General features: G+C 40.7%; 1 protein-coding gene and 1 long non-coding RNA gene across 11 annotated transcripts in view; one reads left to right on the forward strand and one right to left on the reverse strand.

Annotated features, from left to right (window-relative positions):
- Nucleotides 1-26451, forward strand: part of CSNK2A2 (casein kinase 2 alpha 2) — a 79787-nt gene that overhangs the window by 43652 nt on the left and 9684 nt on the right. For 5 of the 9 annotated variants that reach the window (XR_005355709.1, XM_038530915.1, XM_038530914.1 and 2 more), the window contains 8 exons: nt 4821-4922; nt 7252-7302; nt 16548-16607; nt 22434-22517; nt 23316-23426; nt 23668-23769; nt 24513-24613; nt 25628-25776. Coding sequence is in view for 8 of the 9 variants with exons in the window: in XM_038530915.1 (XP_038386843.1) it covers nt 4821-4922; nt 7252-7302; nt 16548-16607; nt 22434-22517; nt 23316-23426; nt 23668-23769; nt 24513-24613; nt 25628-25776 (760 nt within the window). In the remaining variant the exon portion in view is untranslated. Of the gene's footprint in view, nt 1-4359; nt 4432-4820; nt 4923-7251; nt 7303-16547; nt 16608-22433; nt 22518-23315; nt 23427-23667; nt 23770-24512; nt 24614-25627; nt 25777-26451 lie in introns of those variants that run through there. The other 4 variants (XM_038530921.1, XM_038530918.1, XM_038530919.1 and 1 more) reach the window with 2 other exon arrangements.
- LOC102155801 lies at nt 1028-4139 on the reverse strand. 2 transcript variants are annotated; one of them, XR_005355711.1, is made up of 4 exons: nt 4011-4031; nt 3294-3383; nt 2275-2508; nt 1028-1210 (listed from the first exon to the last, which is right to left on the reverse strand). It is a non-coding gene; the product is annotated as an uncharacterized LOC102155801 (long non-coding RNA). The 2 variants fall into 2 exon arrangements; XR_005355710.1 differs by lacking the exon at nt 3294-3383 and having other exon boundaries at nt 4011-4139.

Genomic DNA, 26451 nt, shown 5'->3' on the forward strand with positions numbered 1-26451 from the left:
TAGTTAAGACACATTGTAAATGGAGGTCAGAAGACTTGGGTTCTAGAACCAACCTCCTCATTTATACCTACTTGATTCTATTTTCTTACCTGTAAAATGCATATATGTTTTGTGTGAAACTCACGGGATTGTTAGGAGAATTAAATGAGATCTGGGGAGGGTAGGTAAATGACAGTGTTTTAGTGATCTACACAGTGCTGCTTTCCCAAAAGTGGCCCTGAAGGTAGACTGCCTGCATTCAGATGTTCATTCCCAACACTGAGAAGCTCTGTGACCTTGAGCAGTTACTTAAACTCTGCCTCAGTATCCTCATGTAAAATCGTGCCAATAGTATTCCTCTCAGAGTACTATTTTTTTTTTAAAGATTTTATTTATTTATTCATGAGAAACAGAGAGAGGCAGAGACACAGGCAGAGGGAGAAGCAGGCTCCATGCATGGAGCCCGACGTGGGACTCGATCCTGGGTCTCCAAGATCACGCCCTGGGCTGAAGGTAGTGCCAAACTGCTGAGCCACCCAGGCTGCCCTCTTAGAATACTATTAAAAGTGGATTAAATATGCCTAAAATTGTGCCTAGCGCTTAGCAATAAAGCATTGTTCTAATAATATTACAGTTGGGCCATGTGAATGATTTCATAGGGCAAAACTAGTAGCAGAAAGGACTATATACCATTCTCTTGATGAGACTCAAAAGGCCTGATGTATGCCTTTTTTAAATTAAGAAGAAACAAAAATTCTGAGAGTAACCAGTCTCATGGATTGATAACATAATTGGAAAGATGGGACTTGAACGATTAAGGGAAAAGTTGCTGTGAAGAAATGACATTGCTCAGGGATGCCTAGGTGGCTTAGCAGTTGGGCCTCTCTGCCTTTCGCTCAGGTTGTGATCCTGGGGTCCTGGGATTGAGTCCCCCATCGGGCTCCCTGCAGGGAGCCTGCTTCTCCCTCTGCCTGTTTGTCTATCTCTCTCCATGTTTCTCGTGAATAAATAAATAAGATCTTAAAAAAAAGAAAGAACAGCTCAGATGCTCAGATGATGTTTGTATTTGGGTCAGTTGCAGGGGATTTGAGAGATGCTCCCAAGGTAGTCAAATGCTGTCATCCAGGCTGAACTTTTCTGCCTTACTCTGTTCTTCATCCCTGGCAGCCAGTGTTCATTGTGATTGTTTACTGCAGGTGATGACATTAATCTCTCAGTTGTTGCTGTGGCACTGAAATAAAAGTTATTTACAGGTTTGAAAGTTCTGAGCTATCTTCCCACTTGTCTTGAATTTATTGATTCAGTTGTGCTTAGAAAGAAATTAAAATGCTTGCCCATTAGCATTTGCTGGGAGTTATTGAGGTCCTAATTCTTACGGCCTGTGTATACATTAGTTCACAAATTGAATCACAACTGAATGTTAGCAGTTGAAATCATGCTCAGATCTGGCTTTTTAAAATCAGCCATAAGTAAATAGAACAGCTCACTGACTTCATTAACTAAGCAGCCCATTGCTAAATTTGTCTTTTAAATTTTTTAATGTTGGTCAATAGGGAGAAAGAAGTGGTATCTTACTCTTGGATTACATTGAATAGGGTTGTCCTCAGTAGCTGGGACTCTCCACCATGTGGGCAGAAACCTTTAAGAAAGTTCCTTCCTTCTACTCCCTCTCTCTTTCTCTTTTTCTTTCTCTTTCTCTCTTGTTTTTTCCTTTCCTCCCTCCCTCCCTCCCTTTCCTTCCTTTCCTGAGCTCATGCACAAAAAATTTCAAATTGAGTTTTTTCCTTTTAAACATTCCCTCTAGGTGTGTGCCAAAATTCATTTATTATTGAAACTTGATTTAATACTTTAATTTCTTAAAATTTTTTTTATCTACTAGACTTTGTAAAAAAACAAAATGGTGAAGGGATTGGGAGGCCGTTAAGCTGATGGATTTCGAATCTTTTAATCAGATATTCTCTCAATTGGAGTAAATTAACCTTAGGTGGGAGAGACTTTGTCTAGCAGGATGAAATGATGAGACTGTGATGGAAGTGAGCATTTTCTCCATGTAGCTGTGGGTAGATGAAGGCAGACACTGGGCTACAGGTATAAAGCAGAATATTTTTGTAAAATCCGTGATCTATTTTCCATAGGATGCCAAGGGTCTTCCTTCATAATTTCTAACATTTTCCCATTCTGTTTACAACCTTAAAATGATTACTTTCAATTCCCTGGGAGCTCATTGGTTTTTTAGCTTCTGGGGCATCTCCCGGGTTCAGATAAACAAGCTTGAGGCTAAAGGGAGTTAGTTACCTGTAACCTGGTTCCTGTAGAGAATAGATGTCCATGCTTTGGAGGGGTGTCCTGGGCCGTAGGTCACTTTCCTTTTTTACAAGCTCTGGGTCTTTTGTCAGGATGTAAGGACTTCAGGTGCTCTGTGAGACCATTGTGCCAGTTCAGAATGGCCCTGCTGTCGCAGTCTCTGAGAAAGTTGTTGGACAGGTGACAGTTGGGCAGCAAAATATGCTCACTTGCTCCATAAGTTACCTTAGGACATAATGAAAGATACCTTAATCTCAGTGGCATTGTCCAGGAACAGTGTGCCTGCGTGACCTGTTACTGACTACGGGAGAGCAAAGCAAGGCTTTACATGGGGCATTGTCATAAAGGCAACTTATTTAATGGGTTACCCCTTACTAATTCACTGTTAGAGGGAGAGGAAGGGTTTTAGTGTATACAGATCTCTGGCTGTGGTGTATTTTTTCCTGTGTGATCAGTCTCAGATCTGTAACTGCTTTCCAGGAGTGGATGACAACTCTCAAATTTTTTTACATTGAATATACTGGTAGCAGTGTCTGAATTTAATAGATAAGATAGCCAGCTTTTATTTTTCTTTTAACTTTGTGACGTAATTTCAGATTTAAAGAAAAGTTTCAAGAATTCCCATATATCTTTCACTCAGATTTCTCAAATGTTAACATTTGCTTAATGCTTCTGTCTTATATATATATGTATAAATACACATATATGTATATACATATATAATTATGTGCTTGAGAATTAATCGCAGTAATCTTTACTGTAGTGTACATTTCCTAAAAACAAGGACAATTCTTATGTAATCCCACAGTGCCACAATAAAAAATCAGAAATCAGCATTGATACAATGCTGTTAACTATTCTACAGCCATTGTTCTCATTTGCCAGTTGTCCATATGATGTCCTTTATAGCAAAAGAAAATCCCAGGTCATGTGTTACATTCAGTTGCCATTTCTTTTTAATCTGGAACAGTTGTTTCATCTGTTTCATGACTGGCATTTTTGAAGCTTACTTATTTTGTAATACGTCCTTCTCTGGATGTTTTTTTGATCAAGTTGTACATCATGTTTGAGTGATTTATTTCCCCAAAGTATTGAGCTCCCTAAATATGAAAAAAGGGAATCGGTATGATTCCTTAGTGGAATTGGGAGAGAGACACATTAGCCAGATCTACTCTCCTGGGAACCCTGACAAAGGGGACATGAGTGTGGCAGCTGGCTTGGAAGAATACAGCTAGATTCCAGTCGGTCAAGCACCCAGTTAGAGGTGATGCAGGTGCTCTGTGTTTCATAATCTCCCTCTGTTTTATTACTGTTTAAAGCTGTAGCTTAGTGACCAACAAGAGATGACAGTTTCTCTGGCATACGTATACATCTCTTCCCTCCCACCACCACATGCACGCAGGCTTTTCAAATCTTATTTCATTGCCAACCCATTGGACTCTCTTTGCCTATGCTATCAGAATAGTGTCTAGTACCCAGTGATAGAATACTCCTTTTCCTTAGTTCCCTTTCTCTCATAGCCACACTTGGGAAGTGAGAGCACCATGGGCAAGAGGGAGGCTGCAAAGTTATTGTCTAGATCTAGATTGTGCCCCTGCTCTTCACTGTCAGCTGTGGGACCTTGGGCAAATGGTTCAACTAAGCTGAGTCTACTACATAGGAATTTTGTGGTTTATTACTAACTAAAAATATGAAAATAATAAAGCTCACATTTATTAAGTGCTTACCATGTGCCAATCAAATGTTCTAAGTGCTTTGTCATACATAGCTGATTGTGATGTGTCTCTTATTCCAGAATTACATTCTTCAGATTCTTTAAGACAAGAAATAGCACATATAATGCTTGTATTTCTGATTGAGAGCTTTAGTTTTTCTGTCCAGATGAGGTTAGCAGGTAGCAGTTTCCAATCAGTACTGTATCAGAGATCAGTTTTCTCCTCTGCTGATCCATCATCTCTTTCTTTAGAAGTGGGATCTGTTGGGTAGTTTATTGGCTCTGTGCTGATTTCAGATTCTAGATGTTGAGGAAATGGGAGTGGCAACAGGAAATAGGAGCCAGCAGCTGGGAAACAAGTTTGTAACTTGATGTCAATGAACTGGTCTTTGCTCCTGGAAGACAAAATTACATGTAACTCATTGGAAGAGCAGGTGTCTCACCATTTTGTTTCAGTTTTTCTATTCACAAGTGCATGATATACAGCTGTTCAGAGCTATAACTGCACATTCCATTTGGCAGTTATCTAGAAAGCATTTTATTTTTAAAGTAAGACATGGGTGTTCAAAATTTGTAAGTGTCCTAAATGTAACTACCTAAAGATCTGACACATATGCTATATGAGTCTGTATTTAACTTAATCTCAAACATTCTCAAGGACAGGCCCCATTTTATCTTGATTTCTCTTTTCTGATTTAGACATTCTAACATAACACGGTGTGCAAGATAGTGCAGTATCCACTTGATTAGCTGACATTGTTTTAAGGTTTTATTTATTAACTTCAAAAGGAATCTCACTTCCAATTGCTCTTGTGTATTTAAGCCAGTGAAGAAAAAGAAGATAAAACGAGAGGTTAAGATTCTGGAGAACCTTCGTGGTGGAACAAATATCATTAAGCTGATTGACACTGTGAAGGACCCTGTGGTAGGTGCCTGGTGGTTGGGGAAGATGGAGAGAGTGGATGAGTGAGTGAGTATGTGTGTGCAAGACACAGAATGTCAAAATAATGAGCAACATCATTACATAGTGGGAATGATTGTGTTTGTCTTTACTCCTGAGTAGTTCTGAAAACCAGAAAAAATCATGATGGCCCAGTGATAAAAGTAGCCACCACCACTTTTATAGAACCTAAAAGTGTATATAGAAAAATCCCTGTCCCCAGTTTATTACCTCGTTCTGATTCAGCCCACAAATGTTCGCTGAACGTCATCTTTAAGCCCCTATTTTTCTCCTAATTTTGAAAGCTTATTATCGCCACTTAGCCTTATTTTGCTTCACTTAAGCCTGACACTTGAAAGTCTGACTTTACAGAAGGAAATAACCAAATCTCTCCACGTGGATACCTGGCAGAGAGATCACAGCCCCACTGACCCACTAAGGAAGGCATCTTGCTGTTTCTCATACTAGGCTTTAATTCATGGTGTCACATTGTATATACTGATACAACTAAACTGTTTTTGTTAAAAATGCTTACTTTGTAGCCATTTGAGATGTGTTTGGTTTTGTTTTCTCTTCTTGAGTAACTTAACCTGATGTTTATGATTAGCTAAAGTTTTTATGTACCACCTCCCATCCCATTTCTGTCCTTCACCTGTTCTACCTCACCTGTTTTCCTGTCCTCCCATGATAGCTTTTTGTGTAAGAGGTAGGTCTTTGATTCTGTCTGCTGAAGACATTCTAAAGAAACGATGTACTAGCTGACATGCATTGAAAGCTTACTATGTACAGGCCCTGTTGTGGACCTCACAACCATCCTTAGCAATCCACTGGAGTAAGTACTGTTGTTGGCCAAAATGTGATACTGTACAGATAAGAAAACTGAAGGCTATGAAGGTTCAGTAGTTTGTTCAAGATTGTACAGTATCATCAAATTGAAGAATAAGACTGAGAAGAATGGTTATATATTAGATTCTAGCTAATTGGCATTAAAAATATATCAGCCTGATCAGCTCGGATTGACTTTAGAGTGACTAGCTCTGGACTCCATAATCTTTGAAATTGGCCTGCAGTGTGAGCCAGTACATACTATTGTTGGATGAGGAGCCTCTTCATTTTGCCTTTTTTTTTTTTTTTTTAAGTTAATAGGACTTAAGTGATAACTTGTCTTAACTTTGTTGCCTTAGGCATGTGTGTGTTTTATAGACTATATAACACAAGTAAATCCGTGGATGAGAACCAAGGTGTGGGGAGCCCTCATCCCCAAAACTTAAGGAAATGGGCTTGCTCCCAGGCAGTAGAGCGATCTGGTGGTCTTGAAACCCTGTCACCTTTAGGCTAGTGAGGAACCCTTTGACCGGGGCTGCCGCGACTGCTGCTTGTTCTGACAAAGACCGGTGTGCATGTACTGTGGCCTGTTAACTAGGTAACTTTCACCTGCTTCCTTGAGCAAAACTTCCCAGCCTTAAAGATTTCCAAGGTGATTTTCTTTCTCTGACCTGTTAAACCCCTGCTTCTCCCCCAATTGTGGAAGCTTATTACTGCTAATGAGCATTTTTATCTTACTTAAGTAAATCTGACATTTGAAAAATTTGTACAAGGAAATAAATATTGGACATTTTGTACTCATTGCATTAAAGATTGTAGCACTTTAGAAATAGTTGGTTATGTATGATTTTGGTGGGGTGGGAACATATCTACTTTGTAAATTGAGACATTCTCTAAGGGTGTCTAGCCAAGGCAATAATTTCACATTATAGCTTACTGATAATCATAGATATTTTCCTTTTGGATCCTGAAAAGGCCTCTGATAGATTCCCAAGACCTATGATAATTTTGTAAAATGCATCTGGCTTGCTAAACCAAGGTGAAAACATGTCACTCCTTTTGTGGTTGGCAGACTGGAACACTGCAGAGTATAAATCTGCACATAATGTGCCAGGCCCACTGACAGGTTAGTCAGAGAATACATTTCCTTCAAAACAAAACAAAAAACACTTGTGAAAAATGTCAACCATTTACAGAAGTAAAGTGAATGATATAATGAACCTCCCTGCACACATCACTCAACTTTAGCAGTGCCTCAACTTGTTGCCAAATTTGTTTCCTCTCCCTACCACCCACTTTCCCACCACTGCCATCCCCACTTATTTCAAAGCAAATTCCAGTCACCTAGTCTTGAGAAGATACTTAATAGGCTCTCCAAGATGAGTATATCCCTTTTTCATTTAAGTGGGATTGGGGATGGATTGGTACAACAGAGGCAAAGGACTTTATTGTTTGAATACTTATAAGGCATTACTATTCTCTCTTGCAGTCAAAGACACCAGCTTTGGTATTTGAATATATCAATAATACAGATTTTAAGGTGCGTATATGCTTTTTCTTTCTGGCATGGGTTAATTGGGGGATGGGCAGGTGGTGATAGTACACTCCAGAACAGGAGGGGACCAGGAAAAATCATTGGTGAGAGTGGGAAGCAACAGATCGGATTCCTTACAGCATGAGTATAGGATGCAGAAAGTGGGTTGGGTTCTTGTATTTGGTGAAATTACTCATCACCCTTTGCCTTGCTTACCTGAGGAATAACTACTGGGCTGGGTCTAAACTAATGCCTCATCTGTAACACTCCTGTTTTGGACAACATAGTTTTAGGCAGATACTTGATTTGCATAGGAATCTTCCATTGCTGATAGGAAGCAATAAAGGGATACAGGGCCTGTGTGAAAAGAAACAGTACATGGGATTCAAGCTATGAGTGTGTGTGTGTCTATTAACACTAAACAAAGCAAGGGACACTGAAGAGCTAGTTAAGTGTCACTGCACTTTAGAAAAGCCCTATCCTAGGTATTTACATTTCTTATAAATGCATTATAAATTAATCCATATTAATTTAGATTTAAAATATGCTTCTAAAAGGATGGTTTTAAGCTGGTTTTTCATGAGTTTGTATTGTTCAGACACTACAACCTTAACTTCTGGTAAGGTCTCTGGGGCCAGGCATCCTGGACATGGTAGAGCATAATAATATATGAAAACCAGTATAAACAGTAAGGAGGGCGCTCGATGGGGTGAGCTCTGGGTGTTCTACTATGTATAGGTTGGCAAATTGAATTTAAATAAAATATTTTTTAAAAAAGAAAACCAATATAAAAACAATTGTGGTGTTGAGTTTGAGAAGAGTTGTGAGACCTTTTAGATGATAATACTCTGTCAGTGAATAAAAGGCTTGTGATTTTGTTGTGATGGAAGTTAGGGCCAAAACCAAATCTGTAGTTGAAAGATGCTAGTATTGAGAATGAAACTTTGGGATAGAAATAAGAGCTTCATCTCACCTTTAATATTTCTCAGGTGACCACTCTAAAAACAACTCTAAGGTTTATTAGTAGAAAATAAGTAAACACAGATATTACAATTTATGAAACAATAAGCAAATTTTACATACAGTACAGCTTTTCGATATATAACAAGTTTCCTTGTTAATGTGTCTCAAAGGTGAAGTTAATAGTGAGCTCATAGCAGTAGAACATAAATGTTTTTTCATCAGCCTAGCAGTGCTTAGCTAGTGCTGATACAAACATCTGATCCCACTTTTGCAACTAATGACCCAATGTATCAAGGTGTAGGTACATGAGTGGGAATGTGTATTTCTTAATGAAACCAAACATTTTCCTAAATGCCAAAAGTTTAAAAGCTGGCCTTAATGAAACTTGTTGGAGAAATGCCTGAATTTTAAATGCTCCTGCCTCCTTTTTTCTTTTTTCCTTTTTTTTAAATTTTTTTATTTTTTAAGATTTTTTAATTTATTTTTTCATGAGACACAGAGAGAGAGAGGCAGAGAAACAGGCTCCATGCAGGGAGCCCAACACGGGACTCGATCCCAGGTCTCTAGGATCACGTCCTGGGCTGAAGGCAGCACTAAACCACTGAGTCACCTGGCTGCCTTCCTTTTTTGTTATTTTGGTTTTTTGGTTTTTTTTTTTAAGATTTTATTTATTCATGAGAGAGACAGAGAGAGAGGCAGAGACATAGGCAGAGGGAGAAGCAAGCTCCATGCAGGGAGCCTGATGTGGGACTGGATCCCAGAACCCCGGAATCACGACCTGAGCCCAAAGGCAGATGCTCAACCACTGAGCCACCCAGGCACCCATGCTCTTGCCTCCTTAATGAATTTTTACCAGTTGTCTGGCCACACATATAAAATTTTCACTTCAGCATTTTGTATTTCTTAAATTGACGGGTATCCTGTTGATGTAACAGCAGGCAACAGTTCAGCAGGAATTTTTAACTCCCTGGACAAATCTTACTTCTAATACATCTTAACTCTCAAAGGAATGCCTTAATGGCACACATTCTTCTCTAGGAGCTTCCTTTAAAGAGGTCATGGAAAATTAATGTTTTTGAGCCATGCATATCTGAAAACATTTTTATTTTATCTTTCCAGTTAACATACTGGCCGTGGCATAGAATTCTGGATTGTAACTAATAATTTTCTCAAAATTTTGAAGAGCTTTTTCCAGTATTACCACTGAAGCCATTCTGGCTTCACCTTACGTGATCTGATTTTGGTTTTGGTTTTTTCTTTTGAAAGCTTTTAGGATTTTCTCTTCAGTCACAGTCTGAAATTTCACAATGATGTTCCTTCGAATGGGTCACTTTTATCTTTTGTTCTGGACACTTGCTGGGCCTTTTCAATCTAGAAATTCATGTCCTTCTATTTTGGAACAATATTTTTAACATTCTTTGATTTCCTTCCTTTCTTCGTTGTTCTCGCTTTCTAGAACTCCTTCAAATGTTAGATTTCATCTCAGCTCTGTTCTGTTCTCTGAACTTTTAAAGGTAGTATCCTGTTCTTTGATGTAATTTCTATTTTTTCACTGAGAATGTGTGGGTTCCCCCCCCCATGATGTTTTCTTCAATTTCTTAAATTCCTTTTTTGAGTGTTCTTGTTTTTTGTCTCTGTCACACTTGTCTGATATGTCATGGTTTTTGACTGTCTACTCTTATAGAGTCATGAAATTACTGATGACTGCTTGTCAGCTCCTGTGTAGAGCTTGCAAGCCTGGCTGTGGGCCTCCTGGCCTCCAGCAGGGGGGCGCTATGGGGAATGTTACGTATACTTTCTCATAATTCCCCTTTTCAGTGTGGTGGTTTTAAGCCTATTTTCCTGTTTTCAGCTGAATCTGTTTACTCTTTCATTGATACCCAGGGTCACTGATTCCTGAGCCTTCCTATGGTTCTTCCATGTGAGGTTGTCTGGTTCTGGATTCCCTCTACTCTTTTTGGTCTGCTGTGTCAGTTGGACATTTTGATCTAGCTTCAAAATGTCATTGTAGGGCAGCCCGAGTGGCTCAGTGGTTTAGCACCACCTTCAGCCCAGGGCGTGATCCAGGAGACCCAAGATAGAGTTCCGCGTTGGGCTCCCTGCATGGTGCCTGCTTCTCCCTCTGCCTGTGTCTCTGCCTCTCTCTCTCTCTCTCTCTCTGTGTGTGACTATCATAAATAAAAAATAAAAATTAAAAAAAAAATAGAGATTATCTAGATATCTTTAGGGAGGGAAGGGAGACTTTGGACTATCCTTTTCAGAATGTACACACATATAAATGAAAGGTTTATTCTGGTTTTCTGTCTCTTCTTGAGTCTTTTTGGATGGTATCTATTTCTAAAGTTGTCCACTTTTTTTCTTATTTAAGATTTTATTTATTTATTTGAGAGAGCATGAGTTAGGAGAAAAGAAGTGGCATTCAGAGGCATCATGTGCCTGTTAGGAGAAGAGGGAGAAGAGGGAGACGAAGCCAGAGGTGTGTAGTCCTCCTGAGAAGCAGACTCTGCTGAGCTGGGAGCCCTGATGTGGAGCTCAATCCCAGGACCCTGGGATCATGACCTGAGCTAAAGGCAGATGCTTAACCCACTGAGCCACCCAAGTACCCCTAAAGTTGTCCACTTTCAATCTTACTTAAAACTGTTAATAGAATTCTCTTAGAGCTCAGAGACTTTAATATGTTTGTAATTACGTTTTCTTTTAAAGATTTTGTTTATTTGACAGAGCACAGAGGAAGACTGAGAGGGAGACGACTCCCTGCTAAGCAGGGAGCCTGATGTGGGGCTCAATCCCAGGACCCTGGGACATGACCTGAGCTGAAGACAAATGTTTAACCGATTGAACCACCCAGGCACCTCTTTCTTTACATTTTTAACATTATTTGTACCTTTTCTCTCTTTTTAAAAATTACCAGTGTTGCTAGAGATCTCAATAGTAGTTTCAAAGAAACAGCTTTTGGGTTTGTTTTTTTTCTTAATTTTTTTTTAATTTAAATTCAGTTTGCCAACTTAGAGTATAACACCCAGTGTTCACCCCATCAAGTGCCCTCCTCAGTGCCCGTCACCCAGCTACCCCATCCCCCTACCCACCTCCCTTTCTGCAACCATTTGTTTCCCAGAGTTAGGAGTCTTTCTTGGTTTGTCTCCCTCTTCTCATTTTCCCCTCCTTTCCCTTATAACTTTTGGTTTTATTAAATGTTTTTGTTTTTTCTATTTCCTTGCTTCTATTTTCTTTCTTCCTCCCTTCTTTGTTCCTTTTAACTCTTTTCTTTCTTGGGTTTTCATTGTTTTCCCCCTAACTTCTTGAGTCAAAGTCTGCTCATTTCAAGTGTTTCTGTCTTTCTTGATTAATGGTAAGTGGGCTTTAAATCTGTGCTTACTCCAAGGACCATCTTAGCTACATTCTGTGCTTATGAAATTCACTTCTGTATAGGTTTCAAATCAGACATTAAATTTCCAGGGGGCACCCGAGTCAGTCAGTTGAGCATTAAACTCTTGGTTTCAGCTCGGGTCATGATCTCAGAGTTGTGGGATTGAGCCCTGTGGGCCCCTCGCTCAGTGTGGTATCTACTTGTTTCTTTCCCCTCTCCCTCTGCAACTCCACCTGCACGAATGGGCTTGCATGCACACATACTCTTTCTCAAATAAATAAATCTTCATTTTTTTAAAAAAAATCTTCATTTTAAAGTTGTACAAATTCCAAACTCATGAATTTGGGGTTTTCTCCTCAAACTATGTACTTTGAAATCTTTTAAACCTACTGAAAATTGGAAGGAGTAGCACAATTAATACTCTCATGTTTTTCTCTTAGATTTACTGGTTGATAGTATCTACCATATTTGCAGTTCTCTTCCTTACCTTACCCTCCCTTCTTTTTTTTTTTTTTTTCCCTTCTTTATCTTTTTATTGAAATCTTCTCAAAGTAAGTTGTAGGCATCTTGATATTTCACTCCTAAATATGCTAGCACTAGAACTAAGTAGGACCTTTTCCTACTTGCCAGTACTATTAGGACACTTGGAATTCAATACTTACACAATAATGCTATCTGATACACAGTAGAGTCCATATTTAAGAGTTTCCTAGTAATTATTGTCCTAGGAATGTCCTTCATAGAAGCTGTATAATTGTGAATAATATGAGGGAGGATCCACATGGTTTTTTAACAAAGATAGTCTTTTGTTGTTAATTCCTAATTTGGCTGCACTGTGTTTAGAGGAACATGACCTATATAATGTTGGTTATTTGGACTTTGTTGGCGATTGCTTTGCGACTTTAGTGCATGGCCATTTTTTTACATCAAGCTTGTAATTTAGTTCAGATCTTCTGTGGCCTTATCGTTTTTCCCCTTCATACTTCATTTTATGGTAGAGGTACTGGTTTGGTCAATTTCTCCTTGAAATAGTTATGCTTTATATGTGTCAAAGCGATCATAACAGATACATAGTGACACTCAGGAAAAAAAAAAAAAAGACAAAACTTCCAAACAAAGGAATAGGAAAAGCCAGTCTCTAAAAGTTGGAATAAACAGTTATAGAAAACTCCACAAACTTGACATTTTCTCAGGGAAATTAATGTAGAGTTTATGGCAGAAAAGGTTTCTTCTCAGTTTTCTTTCCCTTTGGAAGAGTATAAATGAAAATGAATAGACATTTTAAGCAAAGTATATCATCTGGACATTTTAAAGATTGATAAGGTACCCTGAGTAGAGTCCATTTGAGAAGATAGTAGACCCAAGTTGCTCTGTGGAGAATTTCTGAATCCCTCCTATAGAAGTGGGCCTTGACTAGCTGATGTCCTAAGGCCTTGTTAATGCTGTTTGAGTTTGATGTGGAGATCTTCTAAGATGTTTTTGGGTGATTAATAATAACTTTGATTTGCTTGATTAATGATTTTTTCTACTTCCTTAAATTTCTAAAAATATTGACCTTGATTTTATTCTGGATCTTGCGGTTATGCGTAATGCCAGAACTGGTGATAACTGCATTAAGCATCTTTGACTTTATATCCCACTCCCCCCCAGTTTTTCTTCTCCCTACGTGGGGACCACTGGGATTTCTGGATACAGACCAAGCTGTGTGTGTAAGGGAATCTGCAAGCTCTGTGTGCAGGGTGAGAGTTAGCTGTGTTGGTGATTCCCACATATGGCTTGCTGAGATGTGTAGTCCTCCTGAATGAGTTCTCAGGGATGGGGCCTGAGGAACCTATAGCTGACTGGTATGCTGAAATATACCTGCAGTCAGAGGACCAACAGGTATACAGCAAGAGCGAGGCCCACGTGAGGCCATTCTATTCTGGGTGGTAGTTTGAGACCAAAGAGGTTCTGAGGCCATTGATCAGATTGCCTTTTTTCCCATTGTCCTCAGACTTTCTGAGATTAATAAAAAGTCCCAGAAAATTTCCACCTTGGGCCTTTTGAGTAGTCCTAGAGTAGGCCTGGTTCCTAAGAAAATGCCAGTGTGTTTGAGGCTTTGAGACCAAACAAGGATTGATGATTGGTTTCTTCCTCAGCACCTTTGTAATCTTCTGGGAAGCATAGGCTTGTTTTTGATAAGTCACTTATTTCATGAAAACACAAGCAAAGCTAATTTCCTGCCAACATTTCACAGTCGGTTGGTTAACAATGTTCTCCACATAGCTGGCCAAGAAGAATGGAAGAAAAGTGTGGTTCTTGTGAAATTTCCCTTTATAACTTGTCATGGACTCTTTAACACTTGTGTTTCCTGGAAGACAGTTTTAATTTTGTTCCATTGACTCGTGAACATCTTCAAAGGCAAATATTTATCGACTGCCTTCTGGGTACCGCCATTCATGGGTGAGGTATATATACAGCATGTACTACTCTGCTGTTGTGTTACCCAAATACTTAGAATATGGACCAGGTTGTATGGTGGCCCCTACCATACTTGAGGGAGGAAAAGCAAAGATCTTGAGTTAGTAAGCTGGTGACTACCACCAGCCACAGCACCTATTTTTTCCCCATGAGGTGTGTGCCTGATGTGCCAGGACACTAGCATGGGACTTGGGATGCAGGCAGAGTGGAGCGGCCTCTTGTTGCACACAGCCAAGTGCCTGAGTGGGGAACATTAACTCCAGGGACACCCCCGAGGACAGTAAATAGCAAGAGAGTTCAGATAAGGAAGGGGGACCACCATCAGCTCTCTTGACTTAACAGGCTAAGGGAGAGGGATGATGTGTTCTAGGTTTGGAAAGAGGTAGGGACCCGGAAAAGAAAGAACAGAGGAGGCAAGCAGGTTTATTTGGCCAGAGTTGGAGACCCCCTGGGGGCAACAGTGGGAACAGAGCCACAAAAGTAGATGAAGCCAGACTGTGGACCTTGACGAGTCCTGAATTTTAGGCCCAGGAGGTAAAATGTTCTAGATGTAGTTTGGTCTCCTTCCCAGAGCTCCTAAGAGATGGGAGTGAATGTCAGCCTATCATTTGGGACTTCATAATGTATTAGGCCTGACCACTGTATTCATTTAGTGTTTTATATTACATAACATTGAGGTTGGTTGGAGTAGCTAGAAATATTATATTGGCAATCCAAGGACGTTTTGTGTTCTGTCTTAACACCATTTACACAGATGCCTGGTATGGATACCACATGATAGGAGAGGAAAACCTTCCACAGATAAAAGTCCAAATGATAAAATACTGCATATTTGTTCTCTGTAAGTAAAATATTCCAACCTTCAGAGGGTTAGGAAATGCTTGCTTCACTGTCATGTGCCTGTATATTGACTTGAGGTTAAACTTGGCACAGTGTCTAGGAGTGATGTCCTTAATCCTCGGAGGAGGAGCTGATTTGACACCCAGAGATAGTATCTTCAGCTCGTGTCTGTACATATGGGTTGTTGGTATGCCGGCTGAGAAATCTTCCTTGCCATGCGGAGCCAAGCTGGAGGACAGAATACTTGGGTGTTTGGCTGTTCTGAAGTTGAATCCACTCCTGAGCCAGAGTGGTGCTGTGCTAGTGCCATCTGTGCAGTTCCCCCTAAGCCAGGTTAGCCTCCCATAGCAGGGCAGCTCCCAGGCACCACCGGTGTTTGATCCGCACGTTCTCATGCTCTGTGCTGGCTGCTGCCTGAGGTTGAAGAAATCAAATACTCTTACCAAGCCAGAGGGAGAATTACTCTTCTCAATGGAAAATTTGAGGAGGAAGCTAAATCCTGGTGTTCTTAGAGGATGTTAAATTTGGCAAATTGTTTATCTTTCTGAACAGGTGACGTAGTTACATGGATCTAGAATATAAAATGGTACACAATGAAAAATTTCCTTTATTTCCCCGTGTGCCAGCTGTCCATCCCCCACACGCATATATGCAAAATCACCCACATATTAATGTCCATATATCATTATAAATACAAACAAGTTGGGATGTGTAGTTTTACTTCCTCCTTACACAGATACAATTGTATATGCTGATCAGAGCTCCTTAGAGAGCTTCCCTCTTACTGCCTGAGTCTTCAGTAAAGAAACAAAGGATGTTTTAAAAAGTGTACTGATTTTCTAGAAGGTGCTGCTTTGGACTGATGGGGAAACATATACTTGGAATTGATTACTAAAAATAATAGTATAGTTTCTGATGAAGGTTTGTGATGACTTTAATGAACCTGGATGTATTAATGCTACTCTGCCTCTTAAAAATTGAAATTAAAAAAACAAAACTCCTAGTGGGTATGTCTGTGTCCCAGTATGAGAACTGTTTGCATGTCCTTTTGACCTGGAATCATTTTCAGTGCCTATGTCTATTCTTTTTTTCTGTAACATCTCACTCTCGTACTCCTTTCTTAAGTCTCTTACCATCTGCCAGAACCAAGCAGGTGGACTGTCTTGCCACTTTTTACCACGTGGGCCAATGAAGTTCTTCAGGTTCTGCTCTGCACTCAGAACTTAGTTCTCTGACGGACACTGCTGCTCCAGTGGATTACTTTGTTTGAAGTATAGTAAGAATATGAGGACAATTTGACAACTTGGGCTTTATCTCCATAATAATGTAATTTAGGGTGTTGAAATGATGGAGCATTGAACAAGTTTTTAGAAGATCCACAGTGAATTAAGTGTTTCTCTCCCTTGGAGTTCCACACACACCCCACCCCACACACAAAAAAAACTAAAGTATTATACCCTCATCTTTGGTCTTTGTCTCATTTGTTCCAGATCAAGTGGTAAAAAGTCCTGGGGTTCTTCAGTGACTTAAGCAGTAAAGTTTACAGAGAATTATGGCCAATATTTGGGATGACAAAATGATGAGACTAAATTAACTTTCTGCTATCTGAAATGTGTTTCAGCAACTTTACCAGATCCTGACAGACTTCGATATCCGGTTTTATATGTATGAGCTACTTAAGGTAAGTGGCATTCAGAGGCAGTGAATCTTTTCAGGTGTATTCATCAAAGGAGACTTTTTTTTTTTTATGATTTCAGTTAGCCAACACATAGCACGTCATTAGTTTCAGATGTAGTGTTCAGTAGTTTATCAGTCACATGTAACAAACACCCAGTGCTCATCACATCAGGTGCCCTCCTCAATGCCTGTCACCCAGTTATTCCATCCTCCCTCCCACTTCCCAAGAAGTTTTTGAGAGGACAAAGAGAACTCAGGTAGGTTCTCTCTTGACACTTACAGAATTTAGTGAGGTGGTTTTGTTTTGTTTTGTTTTGTTTGTTTTTTTAGTAGGCTCCACACCCAACGTGGGGCTTGAAATCATGACCCTGAGATCTGGAGTCGCAGGCTCCACCGACGGAGCCATCCAGGTGCCCCGAGGGTTTATTTTTGTTTTTGTTTTAACTTCCATTGCGATCTCTGTTGTGGGATTTTTACATAGAAACTTTCCTGTGGAACAGTCAGGAGATACCAAGAACATGCCAAAAATCAGAACTTCCTTCTTCATAGTTCTTGTTGGCCTTCGGATTTTCTTTTTGCTGCTTACTTAATGCTATCAATTTTTACTGTGTAACAGATCACCCAGAACTTAACAATTTTTTAAAAATTATGTACTATTTCTCATAATTCTGTGGGATTAGCTGGGTGAGTCTTTTGACTGGTGCACATTGGTCCCAAATGGCCTCATTCACATATCTGGAATGGCAACTGGAATAGCTGAAGGCTCTTTCTATGGGGGTTAGTCTAAGCTACTTCCTCCTGTGGTGGCCTCAGGGTTCCTAGTAGCATGAGAGGGTGAAGTTAAATGTGTAAGTGCTTTTCAAGCGTCTACTTGTGTCATGTCTCTTAATGCCCTGTTGACCAAAGCAGATCCTGGCCATACCTAGATTCAAAGGGTGGGGAAGTAGACTTCACTTTTTAATGGGCCAGAGCATTGAAGTCCCAGTAGAAAGGGACACGCATACTGGGTAGGCAGGCATTTGCAATCTCCTTTCTCTTGTCATCACTCATAATCCCCTTCCCAGCCTATCCTCTAGCCCTGACTGACCTAGACATGCAAGGAGAGGTGATGGGTGGCCCTTTTAGGACACTTAGTAATCCCAAGATGGAAATTTTGAAGCATTACTGGTTGGTGGAGGAATGACCTTTTTTTAGTTTGTCTAGGTACACACTTAGGTAAAGAATTCTGGGACACCTGGGTGGCTCAGGGGTTAAGCCCGTGCCTTCAGCCCAGGGCACGATCCTGGAGTCCTGGGATCAAGTCCCACATTGGCTCCCTACATGGAGCCTGCTTCTCCCTCTGCCTTGTCTCTACGTGTGTGTAGAATAAATAATTAAATAATTATTTATAAATAATTAAAATATTTTAAATAATAAATAATTAAATAAATAATTAAAATATTTTAAAAAAACACACTTAGGTAAAGAATTCTAAAAAGGCTTGTAAATTGGAATAGACCAATGGCTCCTAAGTTGTTTTGAGTCTAGATCACTAAGAATCTAATGAGAACTTTTAAACTCCCCCCCTCCCCACCAAAATGCATGTATAAATACACAGTATTACATAAAGTTTTATGGGGTGTGGGGATCTCAATTTAAGAACCTCTGAAAGATAGAGATAATTAAGTTATTGGCATTATTGAAGAAAATTGCCAAGATGGAGATTGGATGGGATTGTGAACAATTACTTGAACAAAATCCCAAGTTTTTTTTTTTTTTTTTTTTTTTTTTTTTTTTTTAAATCCCAAGTTTAATTAAGGCTTAGTTTTAGGGAATGGGAGTTTGAAGAACTAGCCCTGTACGGTGAATGTATTTTCTTAGAAGCACTTACACAAACCTCTTATCATTAGTACCAAGGTGGTAGATTTAAGAGTCCACTCTTAAAACTAATGGGTCTTTCTTTTGTCAATAAGGTCAGAAACATTTGAAGGTAGAGCTTGGTGTATTACATCTTTCTGCATGTCCTTTCCATGCCAGAATTGCAGATGTCTGTGGAGAAGAGGTTATTAGTGGTGGTGTGGTCTTGTGAGCTGTCAGGCTAGCTCCTTCCCTGGGGGTGCTTTCCAGAGAACCCCATGCATTCACCCAATGAGAGCCGCAATCTAAATCTCACAGTAGGTTATTTTTAAGTAAGGTGTTAAGATTTTGTGTTTTTAACTTACCACACCAAAGATGAAGATTTATAATCTTGCACAGTTGTCCTTAGGTCAAGTAAAGACATCCCGATGACACAAGTCTCCACAGGCTGGTCATTCAGACAGTCCTTTGTGTCTGATATCCCTTCTGCTTTCTGGAGGTAGCGGCCAGGCAGGCAGTAAGGACATTCTTTCTGCTAATGAGGCACAGGACCCCAGATGAAGCTTGAAAAATGTCTTTCATGCCTAATGATCAGATAATGCCAGATTTTGAAAGTGAAATAGCTCCCCCAAGGAATTTAAAAGCATGTCAGTGACTCCACAGGGAGTCTGACTAGTGAACTTGGCACAAGAATGAATTCCCTTCCTCTACTTGTTCAGCCTCTGCTCAGGTATTTCTTACACCCCAGGTATTATGGTCCTTATTAGTTCATTCCTTTGGACAAAGACTAGGCAAAATAACAGAATTGACACTTGCCAGATTTTCTCTTTGGGGGAACTAGATGAGGAAGAGGAAATCTGGGATCCCTGGGTGGCGCAGCAGTTTAGCGCCTGCCTTTGGCCCAGGGCGCGATCCTGGAGACCCGGGATCGAATCCCACATTGGGCTCCTGGTGCATGGAGCCTGCTTCTCCCTCTGCCTATGTCTCCGCCTCTCTCTCTCTCTCTCTCTCAATGTGTGACTATCATAAATAAATAAAAAATTAAAAAAAAAAAAAAAGGAAGAGGAAATCTTCAGCTTCACTGAAACAGTGGAAGAAACTGAGGCCAGAGGGCTGTGAAGTGGTTGTTGGGTGCCTGTGCTCAGGTCCAGGGAACTCTGTCCTCAGGAGCCCTGGTTTCCTAAGATACTGCCACAAAGCCGTTGTGGAATCTTGCTATACCTGTTGTTGCAAAACAAAACAGAGAAAAATTACATTGAAGTAGAACTTCCATAAATGAATAAATCTTAAGTGTACAGGTTTTTGGGTTTTTACATAAGTGGAACCTTCACCCAGATCTACATAGTACTATGCTGTCCAGTACAGTAGCTGTTGCCCACAGGCACAGCTATTTAAGTTTTAATTAAAATTTGAAATTCCTTTCCTTTATCTCAGTAGCCACATTTCAGATGTGCGGTGGCCTCGTGTGGCTAGTGGCTACCATATTGGACAGGCAGATATAGAATATTTCTATCATCACTGAAAGTTCTGTTGAACAGGGCTGGCAGAGAAAAAAGAATACCCCAGAAGGCTGTCCTGTGCCCCTTCTCTTCCGGATCTCCTTTTCTGAAGATAATATTCTCAATTCTACCACCAGTTTAGTTTTGCATGTTTTTTACCTTCATATAAAAAGCATCGCGCACTGTTTACTTTTTTGTGTCTGGGGAAAAGCAAAATTTGTTTATTCCTGGATTTGCTGATCTTGGGGATCATTCTTGGACCCAGTCCAGTGGTTTTCAACCAAGTCAAATTGACAAAATATGGAACCATTTTTGGTTGTCACAATTTGGAGGAGTGCAGCTGGCATCTGGTGAGAAGAGCCCAGGGATTCTTTTAAACACCCTGCAGCTCCCCACAGCAAAGAATTATCTGGTCCAAAATATCAGCACAGCTGAGGTTGAAAAACCCTGATCTTGTCCTGTGGAAAACTTCCCTAAAACCACTCAGTGCCAAGCACATAGTAGGAACCACAAGATGGTGAGTTGCTGTTTTGTTACTCAAGAAGAAAATCATGGCACTCAGGTAGGCTTCAGTGCTTTTTAAGACAAGCCATAGGGCCTAATTTAAAATTTATGGGAAAAGTTACTGTGTTCAAAAAAGGAGAAATAGAAGCAAATTTTTGTATTCTCTAAAACCACCCAAAGAAACAATGAGTAAAAGATTTGAATCAGTATTTGTCCAGAGAAGATACAGCATGACCACTAACACCCAAAAAGATGTCAACCTGATCCCTGAGTAAGGAAATATAATTCAAATCCACATGAGATCCCACTTCAGACCGGCCAGAACAACGATAATCACAAAGATGAAGCAGTGACAAGTGTTGACGAGGATGTGGAGAAACTGAACCTTCATACATTACCAGTGGGAATGTAAACTGGAGCAGGCACTTTGGAGAACAATTAGGCAGACTCTTAAAAAGTTAGATGTAAACTAACATAAAACTCAGCATTTCCACCCTCAGGAATCTGCATGAGAGAAATGAAAGCCTGTGTCCTCTCAAAGGCCTGTATATGAATATTCATAAGCAGCCTTATTCATAATAGCCCCAAACTGGAAACAGCCCAGATATCCATCAACTAGTACATCCATACAGTGGAATGCTACTCAGGAAGAAAAACGTAACACAGATGAATCTCAGTGACATAATGCTGAGGGAAAGAAGATAGAGTACTGGGCAGACCCAATGGCACAGTGGGTTTAGCGCCGCCTACAGCCCAGGGTGTGATCCTGGAGACCCGGTATCGAGTTCCTGCTTTTCCCTCTGCCTGTGACTCTGCCTCTCTCTCTCTTTCTCTCTGAGTAAATAAAATCTTTAAAAAAAAAAAAAAAGAGTACTGTATATTGTACCATTCCACTTTACAATTGTCCAGAAAAGGCAGATCAGTAGCAATGGCAAGTTTGTGGTTACTGCTGAGGTAGGGGGCAAATGGGAATGGTGACCAATCCCAGGCAAGCTGCTGGGGATTTTTGGGATGATGGCAGAAGTTTCAAGACTGGATTGTGGTGCCAGTCGCACAATTCTATGAATGTGCTCAAAAAACTCATTGGCTTATACACTTAAAATCTTACCTGTATATCCTCTATCTTCTAGGAAGCAATATCTTCCCTTAGAGGAAAAATAGAATCCTTAAAGGCCAGTTGGCTTAAGGATTATTTGTAAAAGAAAATACTAATACTAGAATACTTGTTTTTGTTTTTTTTTTGTTTTTTGTTTTTAATTTATTTTTTATTGGTGTTCAATTTACTAACATACAGAATAACCCCCAGTGCCCGTCACCCATTCACTCCCACCCCCGCCCTCCTCCCCTTCTACCACCCCTAGTTCATTTCCCAGAGTTAGCAGTCTTTACGTTCTGTCTCCCTTTCTGATATTTCCCACACATTTCTTCTCCCTTCCCTTATATTCCCTTTCACTATTATTTATATTCCCCAAATGAATGAGAACATATAATGTTTGTCCTTCTCCGACTGACTTACTTCACTCAGCTAGAATACTTGTTAATCCCAAAAGTCCACAGTGGGCACTTGTCTAGAAGACAAACCATGTCAGATGTCACAGTTTGTCATTCCCATTTGAATCACTATGAGAGGGGACTCTAGTGAGTTTCCCAGGACTGGTTTTAAACCCTTTGAGTTAGACCAATAGATTAATGTATGATTCCTAAGTCAAAGTGACTGGTAAAGTGTTACTTACTAACTGCAAGTAGCAAGAGTGTCCAGAGAAGTGTCTCCTATCTTCCCTCCTTAACGCAGCCCCTTTTCCGCCGGCTGCCAGCATAGTGTGCACAGAGCACTAGGGGTACCATCTGAGGCATGGTTATTGTCCTCTGTCGCAGCAGTAAGCTGCCCCTTGGGAGATTGTATTCACGTGAAGCTGTCACAAATAATATGCTTGCGTTGGGAGGTTGGTAGACAGTGTGCTTACTTTTCTCTGTGCTTTCTTATCTAATAGGCTCTGGATTACTGCCACAGCAAGGGAATCATGCACAGGGATGTGAAACCTCACAATGTCATGATAGATCACCAACAGAAAAAGGTACCGTTGCAGCCAGGCAGCAACAAGGCTTTTCTTAAAAGGTCTAGGGCAGACCACAACTCTAGGTATTGACCTAGGAGGGACTGCAGACCAGTACTGTTTTCTTTGGCAGACTTGTGTTATTGTTATTTCTCCGGTCTCCAGTGTTGCTTTCTGCTCTGCATGAGCATGGTACACAAGGAAAGTAGACCCGTGAGCCTAACTGTAGTCCCTTGTTTATTTTGGTCATGGTTTTCCAGAGGGCCTCGCAAAGAAACTCCAGCAGATGGTTTGTACTTCTTTTAATGACCCTTAGACCAGTCTGCCTAGCCTTTACACTTGGGTCCCTCCTGTTTTTCATATCCAATTCTGGTTGTCTCTGATTGGTGAGTAAGTGATTCCACTACTGTGTGATTAATGAAAAGCTGGAGCAATGCTTCAATCCTGGGGTGGGGCCTGGGTCTCCAACCCTTTGTGTTGTGGCTTGAGCTTATGATGGGAGCTGTTAATAATGGGGGAATGTGTTATATGCAAGTAAAACAGAGGCAGAGTAAAAAGCTTAAGCTTGATTGATGGGAAGAGAATGATAAGCCAGGATAATTTAAATTAAAAAAAAAAAACAACAACAAATAAGATTCTGAAAGCTCTACTGTAGAGGTGACCTCTTCCACAGTTGCTGAAAGGGTAATTTTTGCCAGTGCACTGGCTAACATTTGTTATGTAGCGCACATATTGTCAGCTAACGTGATGTGGCCTTTTTCTAAGGCACAGGTGTCTAGAAACACTCCTTTACGGGTTTGATTTCTGTTGTGTTTGTAGCTGCGGCTCATAGACTGGGGTCTGGCAGAGTTCTACCACCCTGCTCAGGAGTACAATGTCCGTGTAGCATCGAGGTACTTCAAGGGACCGGAGCTCCTTGTGGACTATCAGGTACAACTCACGCCTCCTTTGTGTGTTTCCTTAGGGCTTCTCCTCGTGTGCTGTTTATTAAGTCAGTTTGGATACATTCAAAACCCCAGCCTGAAGCAGTCATTTCAGATTTTTCTCAGTGACTTTTTTTTTTTTCTTTGAATTCTAAAATATGTGCAAAGGTCAACTGAAGACTAGAAATCCAGATCAAAGAAATACATTTGCAACACCTTTCACTAACAGGCTGACCTTGTTTCCCCAGATGTACGATTACAGCTTGGACATGTGGAGTTTGGGCTGTATGTTAGCAAGCATGATCTTTCGAAAGGAGCCCTTCTTTCACGGACAGGACAACTATGACCAGGTGAGCAAACACTAACTGGCTCTTCCCCATGTGGGGGCACATGCCAAAGAAATGGGAGTCTGTTGACAGGGATGCTATCCTTGAGTCACTCAGTGTCTGCACTTAAGTTCTCCTTCAGGGTAAAGAGCTTCATGAGATTTTGTCTGTGGTTACTAGGTCCCCAAACATAGAGCCAGATAAAGCTATCTTACTAAGCTCCACGTATGCCCCACAGTGAGTCTGTGAAGAAGTCAGACACACCTTGTCTAACAACTAGCTTCTAGATTAGATTGTGATGCCCCCGTAATTGTCAGCTTCTGGAAGATTATTGTCTTAAGTTATTACCATTTTATTTTTGTTTTGTTTTTAATTTTTTTTTTTTTTATTTATTTATGATGGTCACACAGAGAGAGAGAGAGAGGCAGAGACATAGGCAGAGGGAGAAGCAGGCTCCATGCACTGGGAGCCTGATGTGGGATTCGATCCCCGGTCTCCAGGATCGCGCCCTGGGCCAAAGGCAGGCGCCAAACCGCTGCGCCACCCAGGGATCCCAGTTATTACCATTTTAAAGGGAGTTTGGAAATTTGCTTTCTGTGAACATCATTGGCCTTTGGTCTACCTCCTGTCAGCCCCGGGCTCCAATCTGCCTCTGGTCCCTGGAGATTCAGTGATGGAGAAGTCCTCTCATTTCTTGGGATAGCATCCTCACAGGCTTGCGGTGAGCTCTGTGCTCAGTAATTTGGTCAGTTTGTTTTGTGTTTCAGCTTGTTCGCATTGCCAAGGTTCTGGGTACAGATGAGCTGTATGGGTATCTGAAGAAGTATCACATAGACCTAGATCCGCACTTCAACGATATCCTGGGACAGTAAGTAAGAGAGAGGGAGAGAGAACGAGGGTTTTAACTAAACCCATTTCAGAAGAGGGAATATTCGCCGAAATCACTTGCTAATCATAGCAAAGTTGAAAATACCCTTCTTTTTTCTCATGTATGCTTTTTAAAACTTGTTTTGAGGTTTGGGCATTGTTTACATGTGTCTTCTGATCGTTGTACTTCTCCAAGAGATAACCTGTCAGTCCATAGAAAATAGGAGACAAAATCCTGTTACAGTGAAATGCTTTGCAGGACAGTGTATGCTTATTTTAATGGAAAATCTTAGAAAGCTGTGATTCTTCTTTGAGGAAGAGATTTATAGTTTTTTCTTGTTCTAGTTAACGGGTTTTCTACAAGGTGGCAAATTTTATTTTTTTTTAAGATCTTATTTATTTATTCATGATAGACATAGAGAGAGAGAGAGAGGCAGAGACACAGGCAGAGGGAGAAAAGCAGGCAGGCTCCATGCCAGGAGCCTGACGTGGGACTCGATCCCGGGACTCCAGGATCGCGCCCTGGGCCAAAGGCAGGCACCAAACCGCTGAGCCACCCAGGGATCCCCCCAACGTGGCAAATTTTAAAGCATATTTGCAGGTACAGTGTACTAGTGTTGAAAAGTAAATGCGTTGACAGTTCTCAGTGTTTTGTGGAGCCTCTGTTTCCAAGGCTAGCTCTCTAAATATTTTTGCTGCACAACAAAAATAACTCTGTCACCTCTGTGCCTCACCAGAATTGACTAAAAGCCTGATCCATAAGAAATGATCTAGGAAGGTGCCACAAATTCTAAATCAGATGTAGAAGCTTTAGTTCATTTTATCAGAGAGCATGTTTTTTGTTTCAAGATGCCTCAGATATTCCCGTGGAGGGTGGGGCAGACACCTGTGAGAATGAGATTTAATAAGTTTATAATCCTCCTGGGGTTCTAAGATTCTATTGGCTTTAACCATGGTAATGTCTGGATTCTTGTTGAATTGAATCTCAGTACCAGTGCTTCCCTTTCCTCCTCAGACATTCACGGAAACGCTGGGAAAACTTTATCCACAGTGAGAACAGACACCTCGTCAGCCCTGAGGCCCTAGATCTTCTGGACAAACTTCTGCGATACGACCATCAACAGAGACTGACCGCCAAAGAGGCCATGGAGCATCCCTACTTCTGTGAGTCTCCAGGGACCATTTGCAGGGGCCTGATTTATTAAAGGAATAAGTCTCCTGTTCTTTATCTTTGAGGCCAGTCAGGAGAATTCTAGGTGTTTGGATTGAATCATCCTTGGAATTTGGCCTCATTCATTCTGGACTATTGAGACAGCTCTTGCAGTTCCTTTTCTTGATCTGCAGAGGTGTTTGCTTGTCCACTGCCATAGCTCCCCTTGAGTCTGGTCTGCAGACCGTTCCCTGTGGCCCTGGGCTGAGAGATCACAAATATCTGAACTTTGTTTTCGGATATATCTGTGTGGAAACCTAATCAAACATGTTTTTTTCCCGTGAAAAAAACAAAGTAGTTGGTTAAAAGTAATAAGATGACCATAGTATATTTTTAAAGAAGGAAATGAGTTAAATTCAGTAAAAGGAATCTGAAGAAAGGAAAGCAGCTATGGAAGGACCTCACTAAAATCCTATCTGAGTTAAAGAATTTTTAGGTCTCACTTCAGAGTGTGTATGTATGTATGTATGTGTGTATGTATTCAGTGCACATGGTTGCTTCTTGGCTGCCTGCGTACAGCTCCCTGGCCCCTCCCTCCCAATAAAGTATGTCTCAGATAGACTTTCCCCTTAATTGTTGGCAACATGAGATGATTTAGTCCAGGCATAGAGGAGATAGGGGATACAGGT

Source organism: Canis lupus, chromosome 2, assembly GCF_011100685.1.
Source record: "Canis lupus familiaris isolate Mischka breed German Shepherd chromosome 2, alternate assembly UU_Cfam_GSD_1.0, whole genome shotgun sequence".
In the NCBI taxonomy this organism is placed as follows: Eukaryota; Metazoa; Chordata; class Mammalia; order Carnivora; family Canidae; genus Canis; species Canis lupus.